Raw genomic sequence first — 11,306 nt, 5'->3', positions numbered from 1 at the left:
CACGAAGAATCACAGACTTCTGCTGGATTAAAGTCAACTTTCATCTGTTGTCGAAAAACACTCCTCATGTTGAAGATTTCCAAAAGAACAAATAACTGGAAAGTAAATGCGACAATGATCTGTCTAGGCCTATTTAAAATTGTTTTGTCAAGCACCTCCACAAACTACACCGATTCGATTCGATTCGCTGCCAACTTTCATCAACTGTCAAACGACTTGCACACGTGCTTCGTCCCGTGTTAACGTTTGAGACATTGGTGCTTATTCTAAAAGATTTTATTGAAGAAATTGGAATCGCTTCGACGCGTTTTCGTATGTAAATTCTCGTGAAGAGAGGCCTGATTGGATGGTTACCATGACCGATGGTCACGTGAGCAAAACTTTGACGGAATTTGCACTTATAAGACGCCGGCCTCGTTGAGTGAACTAGCACTACGTACGCTGCTCCGTTTGGAGGACATATTCCCTTTAATTTTAAACCTCCGATATGGACTCCTACAGGAACGGAGCTTCAAGCATCCGCGGATTAAATTCAGCCGCAGAGGAATTAAGCGACGACAAATGCGCTATTTGCTATTTAGAGCTTCGAGAGCCCTTAGTGCAGTCAACTTGTGGACATAGATTCTGTAGAGACTGTATGATGAGGTACGATTTTGAATGAGTTTAGAATAGTGTGTTATTTACGAAGTTCCGATTTCATTTTGACTTCATTTACTTTCTTGACTTGTTTTAAATTCGATTTTTCGTTAGTATAGAAAGTCATGTAGAGTTTGAATATTCATTTTTCAAAACCAAGGCAAACTTTTGATTAATTTGGTGTCGACAAAGTTCCAATTTCGAACTACCGATCACTTAAGCCATCTTTTTCTTACTCGTTGTTTCACCACGAAGTTCCCGGTGTTGTGGTCTGGTCTTTGCCCATTGTGCTGCTGAAATGCTCGGAGACATTAGTTGATAAAGCTACTCTACAATCCGAGGGTAAAAAAAGTATACTACTACTACTACTACTACGACGACGACGACGACGACGACGACGACGACGACGACGACGGCGACGGCGACGGCGACGGCGACGGCGACGGCGACGGCGACGGCGACGGCGACGGCGACGGCGACGGCGACGGCGACGGCGACGGCGACGGCGACGGCGACGGCGACGGCGACGGCGACTGCTGCGACTGCTGCGACTGCTACTGCTGCTGCTGCTGCTGCTGCTACTGCTACTACTACTACCGTCGTTACTGCATAATTTTGAGCATTTAGCAGAGGCTGCTGTCATATAGGTTTTCGCAAGTGTTTTGGCTTGAAAACATGTGACATGTTTTTAACTTTGACCCATGTCTGTAATATCTCAGTTTGCCGTTTTGATATTTGCTGTTTATGGGAACGCGACACGACGACACGATTTCAGCATCGATTTCGGCACTTTGCTGTTGTAGCATTTATCCGTAGTCCTGCCTTGTGGTCATCTTCCTCGCGCGATCGCGCTCTCCGTACTCGAGTTTCAAATGTCGTGGACATTTCTATACTTGCAAGTCTAAGTACGCAAAAATATTTTAATTTTTGTCCGCCATTTTTTCCTATTCGTCAGACTGTTGATACACTTCCTAACACACGTCCAGCAGAAAAAACCAATTAAGTCCAATTATGTCCCGCTGTAATCTGATTCGATCCGTGCGAATAGCGCGTAGCGTTATTCGCTGTGGCTAAATGACCGGCAGCCGATCAAGGTTTTCAAATCACTAAATGACCGGCAGTCTGATATTTGTCTCAAATTTTAAGGAATCGAAAGAACCCATCCAATTCAAACTATCATATGTCGATTAAGAACTGCCAAGCGATCCAGAAGAGCTGTATAGATCGCAAGTCCAACGCTTGGCTTACGCTAGGCTCAGAGAGCGAGACCATGGTTTGTGACACTTAGGATTTTTTGGGTCGACTGCCAGTCATGGTTTTCAAATCACTAAATGACCGCCAGTCTGATATTTTTCTCAAATTTTAAGGAATTGAAGGAACCCATTCAATTTAAACTATCATATGTTGATTAACAACTGCCAAGCGATCCACAAGAGCTGTATAGATCGCAAGACTAACGCTTGGTTTATGCTGGTTTGTGACTGTCGGTCACGGTTTTCAAATCACTAAATGACAGGCAGTCTGACATTTTTCTCAAATTTAAGGTATCGGAGGAACCCATCCAATTCAAACAATCATATGTCGATTAAGAACAAGAATCTGCAAGATCGCTTTGCAGTTCTTATTCGAAATATAATTGTTTGGATATGATCAGTTCGCTCGATTCCCTAAACTAGGACTGCCGGTCATTTAGTGATTTGAAAACTGTGATCGGCAGTCGACCCAAAAAAATCCTGTGTCACAAACGATGGTCTCGCTCTCTGAGCCTAGCGTAAACCAAGCGTTAGACTTGCGATCTATACAGCTTTTCTGGATCGCTTGGCAGTTCTTAATCGACATATGATAGTTTGGATTGGATGGGTTCCTTCGATGCCTTAAAAATCTGAGAAAAATATCACACTGCCGGTCATTTAGTGATTTGAAAACCTTGACCGGCTCCCGGTCATTTCGGCCAGCAAATTACATACTGGACATCTTGATGTAAATTCTAAACGTTACTGAATTGTGACTCTTGCCCGTGAGAAATGAAACTGTGATACTAAATCAAACTTGGAAATATTTTCTTTGGCACCGGAATGCTCCTTTAAATTCTTTAAAGAATATGATGCCACTTCAAATTTAACTGACCAATTTTGAATTCTGTGCACTCTACTAGTAAACTTCAAATAAGGAGATGTTTTGGTTTGCGAATTCAGGATATCAAAAAATCGAAACAAAATCATGTAAAACATATTAAATTTCAAAAATATATATTCCAGCTAAATATATGTTCACTGATTGCATTATTATTGCAAATCATTGCCGACTCTTAGAGTACTGAATAAGGGCCCGGACGCACTGGGCAAATTTTTGTTTATTTTGCGAAAAACTCTGTCACCAATTCCCTGAGACAAGTGCGTCCGGTGATTTTTAGATTTACCAAAATTTGTCAAGGCTTACCAAACTTCAGAGACGCCGTCGTCCTGCCTCGGAGCAGGACAAATTTTTGTCAGGCGTGAAATTTGACAGATTTGTCAATTTACAAGCCATGATTTGAAGGAAAATGTCAATCAAGAAAATTTGATCTCTATTTTTAGTCGGAGTATTTCAGTCCGAAGCCCGTCAAAATTAAATTTATATTTGCGCGGCAATCAACGATAAACATGTAAGATTCGTACCTCGGTATGCTCCATGACGATCCGTTCGCACAGTACAACTATCACGGTTCCCAAGTCTACGTTAACGTTCCAGCACATCTCCAGGACCAAGCTCTGCTCAATTTGTACATCCGTATGTCCACCCGAGTCAGCCGAGTACAAGTACAAGTGCAAGTTTCACGACTACATGTAATCAAATTGAAAGCGCGCAAGCGATGGTGTTAATTTCCATGTGATTGACACTTGTGGTTAACAAATATTTTGCTGTGATTCAGTGCGCCCACGCTTGACAAATTAAAAATTTGGCAGAGACAAATTTTGTCGAGATTTTTGGAAGGGCCAAACAAATTTTGTCAATCCAGTGCGTCCGGACCCTAAGTATGCTTTAAAGCTGAACTTGATGATTGACACATAATTGAACTGTCAAAATATAATATTCGTATGAATCGCTGCGTCAGACGGAATTTGGAGTAAAATTTCAGTCCTAAAGTCGTCTATCTAAGGTTTCTATTGAAGTTGGCATTTCAAGAATAAAGAAGCATCGCCGAATACTACTCTTGACTCTTGCTCGTGGGAAATGATACTGTGATATCAAACTTGGAAATATTTTCTTTGGCACCGGAATGTTCTATCTTTTAAATTTTATGATGCCACTTCAAATTTGACTGACCAATTCGGAATTCTCTGCATTCTACTCGTTAACTTCAAATAAGGAGATGTTTTGCTTAGCGAATTCAGGAAATCAAAAAATCGAAATAAAATCATGTAAAACATAAACTGCAAAAATACATATTCCAGTTAAATATGTTCACTGACGCGCATTATTATTGTACATCATTGCCGACTCTTGGAGTACTGAATAAGTATGCTAACTATAATTATAATGTCAAAATATAGTATTCGTAAGAATCACTGGTTCAAAGAATGTTGCAGAAAATGTCAGTCTTAAAGTCGTCTATCTAAAGTTTCAATCGAGGTTAGCATTTCAAGTCTAAAGAAGCAACGAACAGCACTCTCATCCTGCCAACTTTCGAGAGTGTTATTTCACAGCAGATTTAATAGCTTTGACGGTACTTAAATGGATTTGCAAGAACCGGTGAGGGAAATCGATTACAGAACTACGTATAGTCCAATTCCAACTAGCAGGCAGTCCTAACCGGTCGAAGTCGCAGATGATTTAATAGCTTTGACGGTACTTAAATGGATTTGCAAGAACCGGTGAGGGAAATCGATTACAGAACTACGTATAGTCCAATTCCAACTAGCAGGCAGTACTAACCGGTCGAAGTCGCAGATGGCGAATTGAAGGTAAAATTGCAGACGACTTCTTCTCCTGTCATTATGAGAGTTTGAAAATGTTCATGTCAACAAAAACTAGTCGGACAATCGAAACTGTTCCAGTAAAACTTGAATTCATTCTATACCGATCTAACTCGTAAATTCAACTAAAATTAGACTTAAGCTTGAAATTTGAAAGGGATCAAAAGTTAGTTACATACCAGTCGCGACTGTCTTAAAAATGCCAACATCGTTCTCAATATGACTTAAAATAGATTGACAATGCAGTGTTTAGTTTGAGAGAGAGTTGCCACTAGTGCATATCTTTCAGACGGCAAGAAACATTCGAAAACATATCTCTCCCTTAGTTCAGACTCATAATCTTGATACAGCACGTTTGCATAAGGAACAATTTACGAGTCCTCTACGAAGGGAACCCAGTCAAGGTAATCACTAAATTAGTTTGATCCCTTCAATTCTTCTGAGAGAGAGCACAAGGAGAAGTAACAAGGAAACCACAAATGATTGACAAAATCCGTTGACATAGAAACTAAAGATAGACAATATTAAAAAACAAAACCACGTAAAACTAATACATATTATCAAATCAAACACCGACGAGTCGAAAGCTTGCAGCGAAAGCTGCCTCGAAGGCACATTTTTGTTTCAGCTGTTTAAATAAAAGTTCACCACTTTCGCTTCACTAAACAATGTTCCAAGCGTATCATAAGTCCCATCCACAACTGTTGTATTTGTTGTTTCTTGTTTTGCTAATATTGATTCAAACGAGTTGCTTGGCTACAGGTTCTGTGGATACCACCAGAGCCATAACAGCGAACGTCGAAATACCAGAAGTTTTCCAGTTGAAGAATTTCCCGAGATCAAGCATACTATAAAATCAACATCTTCTAGATGCTTATGCACAGTCGAAATTATTAAAGAACTTTGACGGGAAGACTTATTGAAGCCTCAAGCGAGTATTTTACGCGAGGGAAAAGTGCCCCATTGATAGTGCGGGCTGCAGTCAGTTCAAAATGTTGGACAGAGAGAGAGAAAAAACAACAACAACATGGATTTGAATATCTCTTCACAGAATAATTCTGCTAAAATGTCATGCAGCGTGCAGCTTATTACTTCAAAAATCAGTTTGAAATGGTACATTTCAATAGTTTTGTTTGCAATGAAAGTTTATCAGGGGGAAGCGTTGCACAAAGGTATTCATTCTGTTGTTACAGGAACGCAATTACTTCTAGCTGCAGATATGCAACATGAAGTTGTTAGAGCGCTCAGCTAAAAACATCCGTCTACAAACTTGTCACTAACGTCTCTTAAAAAGTATTATTCAGAGTACACAAGCTAAAACATTTAATATCATGTTGTAGTCATTAAAAAGCATGGAAATACATACTTGAATCTTTGTCCTCTTCAGAAGTTGTACCAGAACATTGTTTGTTGCTGTGAAAACTCCCAAAGTAGAAAAACGAAATATTTTGATGAAGCCTTCGATCGAATCACAAGCGTATTCAACCGTCCATAATCGACCTTTGTCACATCGCTCGTATTAATGGCGACTCGTGATGTCACTCACAAATGCGAAAACGTTAACTATTCCTTTCATACTACGACGATCAGTGCCACAGTTGTCCACAACCAACACTTCAAAAGTTAGTCCCGTATAAAACATCTGCTAGTTGGGTGTTCCTAGCCATGCACATAACATCAGCGGTCACGGTTGTTAAAGATGCGTGATAGAAAGGCGCTGGCGTCAGTGGTCATCAATGATTACACGAAGAATCACAGAGATTTGCCGGAAAGATGGAGCTTTCATTTTGGTCGAAGAACACTTGTTGAAGATTCGAGAAGAAGAAATAACTGAGAACTGAATTCGACAACGCCGCGATGCATTCAAGAATGTGATGATCTGTCTAGACCCAATTAAAATTGTTTTGTAAGGTAACGTCACAAAACACACCCGCTTTCGATTGGGTCTCTAAAAATACATTTTGGGAATGTTTGGTTGCTAACGTCACGCTAAAATTTAATTGATTAAAAGAAATGCGTTAAGCTTCAAACGAAAACTGCGACACTGGAAAAATAGTGAAAGCCTTAATAATAAAGTTGAAGTTGAAGTTGAATTAATATGTCTAAAATAAACCACAATAGAAGAGTCAACACAGAAACTAATATAAGACGATGTCAGAAATGTTTCAATGTAACCTTTATTTTTTACGTTTTAAAGGGAGAATGGCCCACGCAGATGCCCTGTTGATAATGAACCTTTGTTAGAGTCAGAGTTAAGTGTGGGATTCTTTGCCTGAGAACATGTGAGCATATACCCCTCTTTGTGTATGGCTCAAAAAATGTCTTTGTGCGTTAATATGATTGCCGCAAAATCGTGAAGTAAAATTCATTCCTGTGTTTTTGTGGCTGGTTGGTCTCTGGAAGCGCGTAATATAACGACTGTGGTTTGAAAATGAGCGTATGAGTGTAGAACTGACACCCTGCTCACTTCTTAATGTAACAAAAACTTGGACGAAAATTTTACTCCCCCCGGTAAACTTGCTTTTCTCGTTGATCTCTCTTGCTCTCCCACATGCATTGCAAACAGTGTACTCGCGTCATGAGTTTTTCGTTGTTTTAGGAAAAGGACTGCATGAATTGTTGGGTTTTTTGTTAGTTATTTTTCACTTGAAGAAGTCAATGAGACCCCCAAAAAGATAGCATCGCATGTTCGACAGCCCTTTGTGGAATTTATGATCGAAAGTAGTTGGAAAGGGGCCGGCTGAGGTAACTTTGGAAGTGCAATTTGCATATACTTTCAATGGAAAAATTGGATTTTGGTCACAGGGACTGGGAATCATAGCAAAAGATGGGAATGAAATCTGGGAAAAATTGGGCCAGAAAATGGGATTTATACCCCCCTATCTACCTTACCTACCCTTTTTTTAGTACCCCGGCCCTTGCAACCTCACTTGACGATTCTTGCGACCTCCAAGTAACACACGCGTAATCTGGGTATAAACAAGCAGTTTTAACAACGAAGTAAACAACACAGCTCAATATTCTTCATACCTCCGTTATAGTGAATAATTTTATTGACAGCTGGCTAGAAATCGGGAAAGAAAGGTGTTATCTTTGTTAAGTAAGGCAGTGATTTGGCAAAGACAGCAAAATACGTGTCGTTGAATCATCTCGGTCGATGCGGCGTGGCTTAATGGTTTTGGATGCTGGATTCGAAATTTGGAGGCCCTTGGTTGAGGTCCTCTTGCCTCAACCGTCGCTCAAACGCCATTGACAACCTGCGACTGTACAGGCCGGTGTTTAGGACAAAAATCTATGGTCGCGCTTTTTCATCCTGTGCACCCACGGTTTGGAATGACCCTCCGTTAATCGTGAGGAGCGCCCCGTGCTTTGATATTTTTAAAAACAGACTCACAACTTTTTTTTTTTAAGCGTGCCAATCTTGTTCTTTGTTGAGTTTTTTACATTGTAATTATTTATTGTAAAGGACCCTCGATCCTTAATTATAACTTTTTTGTAAGAGCATTAAGATTTTTGATGTAATGCGCCAGAAATAAATTATTATTAATATTATCGTTATTATCATTATTATCATTATTATCATTAGTATCATTGATATCATTATCATTATCATTGTCATTATTATCATTATCATCATTATTATTGTTGCTGTTGCTGTTGTTGTTATTATTAAGAGCAGGATTTCCTTGCGGTTTTATCTCCGGTTTTATTTTTCTCCGGTTTTTATATTTTTAAAAACAGACTCACAAATTTTTTTATTATTATTATTATTATTATTAATTATCATTATTATTATTATTATCATCATTGTTATCATTGTTATCATTATTATCATTATGATTATCATGATTATCATTATTATCATCATTATCATTATTATAATTAATTATTATCATTAATATCTTTTGGGTTATTATTATCAGCAGGATTTCCTTGCGGTAGTCCCGCACTTAACTCCCCGGCAGTGCATTGTGGATATCCGAACGGTCAGTCTCCCACCAGTGGGAATTTTCAACATGCTCCTGTTCTATTCGCAATATTTGTTTGTGCTATCCTCAACTAGCACAGCAGTACTGTATGAATGAAGTCATTTGTCTGTATTTCATTATTCTAGCACAGAGATGGTGGTCAGGGCTGTGTCCCAAGCAACAACTCTCCTCCGGTTGAGCTACCTGCCGGGCAGGCGATCCCTGAGTTGAGAAATGACGAGCAGGGCGTTGGACATTCTCTCCCTGACAAGGAGGAGGAGCAGAATCTCAGTCAAAGCATGCAGGACGGAGAAGAGCGGCAGCCAACCTACCAGCAGGGTGATGATAGCCAGGGTAATGCATCGAGCTCCCTCAGGGCAATTAGGGGACAAGCCAGTGAAATATCTTGCTCCATCCCAGAAGTACATGAAGTTGCTGTTGTCGGCCATTGGTTGAGTGCACCTGAGCGGCAGCCAGTCTGCCAGCGGCAGGCTAATGATGATCAGGGTGATGGAATGAGCCACCCAATGGCAATTGGTGGACAAGTCCGTGAAATATCTTGTCCCATCCCAGAAATGGAGGAGACTGTAGGATTGAATACGCGGGAGCGGCAGTCAGTTTACCAGCAGAGCGATGTTGGAAGAAGCAATGATTTAAACCATTCCATGCTGAATGGAGAAGGGCATGTGTCCACACAAGAATCCTCCATTCAGGAATCATTTGCTTGTCAGTTGGTGAATGGACAACAGCAGCAGCCCCGTTACCAGCAGAGTGCACGGGCTAATGGACCTAGCCAGCCCACTCAGGAGATGGTCCTGGATGGATCGCAGACGCGAGATAGCCAAGAAGTACGTCACCCTGTTCAGGAGACGAGACCGTCTGGAGAGCGGACGCTAGAAGAACATGAAGACCTGCCTCCATGTTACCAACAGCTCAATGGTGCCGACGTAAATGGAGTGAGTTCTACAGGTCAGACGGAGCAGGCTGTGGAACATAACTGTAGTCGCCAGGAACTGCAATTGTGGAAACAGGAACTTGACAGGCAAGCTGATGTTACACATACTACATTTGCATGGGAAATCAAATACATTGTCAAATCATGATACCTCGGTAATCAACACTTTTTCAACCATTTTGAAAGCATTTTTTTTTTGCTAGATTTTTTTTTGTGGGTCATGCAAGTCGATGTAAATTTCCAACTATTATGTCAGTGAACGTAAATGCTGAAACCACACTAGAACAAAAAGATGCCAGCCACCACCAAATATGTAATACTGTTTTTATTTACAATTGTCTGTTAAGAGGGATACGTTTAGCACTTTAACAGTTTTAAGGCGCAAATGGCAAAAGTGAATAATATGGGTGGTGGAATCTTTTAGCGTATCTCTTATTAAATACATTCTCATCTGATTAATAGTTGCAGCTTTTCATATGTATGCATGTGTGCACAACATCATATCGAATTAAACTTGCAGTGAACTGCGACTAAAGAAGTGATAACGATAGCTTTAATCAACAACATTGACACCGTTATAGGATGTTAAGGGAAACAGTGTAATGTAAATAGTAAGAAATAGATTGTGTTTTATTCTCAGGGTCGAGTCACAAAAGGTTACAAGGAACAAGATGAATCCAAGGGAAACATTTTTTATTTTGGAAATAACAGAGGTTCAACAGCGTCGCCAAGGGGATGCCAATGGAGAGCCAATGGCTTTCTTCAGTTCAGCCATTCATACTGATAGCTATGAATACAAGCTTGGAATGAGGGTTTACCTCAATGGAGTGGAAAATGAAAGTGGCAGATACGTGGCAATCTTTGTCAACATGATGATGGGAAAATTTGATAACATTGAAGTTAGATGGCCATTTACTCAAAGAATCACCCTCTCCATCTTGGATCAGAGTGGCGGCAAACGCCACATCAGCCAAAGCATGCAAGCCAAGCCAAACCTGTCAGCGTTTCAGAAGCCGACTGAAGCCATTTCTTGCACAGGATGCGGTTTTGTAAAGTTTGCTTTAATTGAAGAGGTTTTCGGCCCTCATGATCAGTATGTGAAGGACGACAAATTATTCCTCAAAGTTGAATTTTGTAGCTAATTGGTTATTTTATAGTTTCGTAGAGGTTTTTTATGCCATCTCAAAACTGGTTATTGCTTACATATTAATTGCGCGTTTTTAAGTTAAACAATTGTTTTTGAACCCATTTTAGGCATGAAATGTCCTTTTATGCTGCCGTCTAGCGGTTCGTCAATTATGTTAGCGGAGACATTAGGAAACAAAAATGTTATTTTAGCTTGTTTTAAAGGTGAAATTGGTCGATTTTAATCCACTTTGTATTTTTAGAAATGAATGAATTATTTTGTAACAATAGAAATTTTGCACAGCGTCTTGAAATATAAAATTGTATTGACATTTGCCTATATTTTAACCGACTTGTGAGAGGAGAAGCGAGTATTTGTACATTTTATTTTGTACTAATCAGCAGATTAATTTTTCTATGACTAGAAGTAATTTGATTGGAACTAAATATAAGATTTGAGCTTGTTAGTATTTTTGCTACTCTTTACATGATACATTTGTTAACTGTATGTACATGAGGCCGTAAGTGTCCTTAACTAGTAAGCCCCCAATGCATACACTTATGGCTAGCCTTTAGCTCGAAACGATGATGTCTTTCATCGCTTGATGAACAGTTACTGCTGTTACTTGTATTCTATGAATATTCAACAAAGATAAAGGTTAGTTG

The 11,306-nt window shown here is 39.8% G+C and overlaps 2 protein-coding genes across 2 annotated transcripts in view; both read left to right on the top strand.

The window, feature by feature from the left end:
- The first annotated feature begins 421 nt into the window (after nucleotides 1-421).
- On the top strand, nucleotides 422-7,648 carry LOC149101402 (TNF receptor-associated factor 6-A-like). Its single transcript, XM_089276448.1, has 2 exons — nucleotides 422-645; nucleotides 6,790-7,648. The coding sequence occupies exons 1-2, from the start codon at nucleotides 488-490 to the stop codon at nucleotides 6,866-6,868; spliced, it is 237 nt and encodes a 78-aa protein (XP_089132574.1). The 5' UTR covers nucleotides 422-487; the 3' UTR covers nucleotides 6,869-7,648.
- Nucleotides 7,649-8,410: 762 nt separating this feature from the next.
- LOC149101401 (TNF receptor-associated factor 6-like) overlaps nucleotides 8,411-11,306 on the top strand; it is a 2,898-nt gene continuing 2 nt past the window's right edge. The window contains exons 1-3 of the mRNA XM_089276130.1: nucleotides 8,411-8,578; nucleotides 8,707-9,612; nucleotides 10,163-11,306. The exon at nucleotides 10,163-11,306 is cut by the window's right edge and continues 2 nt beyond it. Coding sequence (XP_089132256.1) covers nucleotides 8,860-9,612; nucleotides 10,163-10,657 — 1,248 coding nt within the window. The 5' untranslated portion in view covers nucleotides 8,411-8,578; nucleotides 8,707-8,859 and the 3' untranslated portion in view covers nucleotides 10,658-11,306. The remainder of the gene's footprint in view (nucleotides 8,579-8,706; nucleotides 9,613-10,162) is intronic.

The sequence above is a fragment of the Orbicella faveolata genome, unplaced genomic scaffold, assembly GCF_042242905.1.
Source record: "Orbicella faveolata isolate gen_17 unplaced genomic scaffold, um_ofav_v1 contig_4, whole genome shotgun sequence".
Taxonomy (NCBI): Eukaryota; Metazoa; Cnidaria; class Anthozoa; order Scleractinia; family Merulinidae; genus Orbicella; species Orbicella faveolata.
Note: the sequence above shows the minus strand (reverse complement) of the source record. Positions and strands in the feature narration are given on the sequence as shown.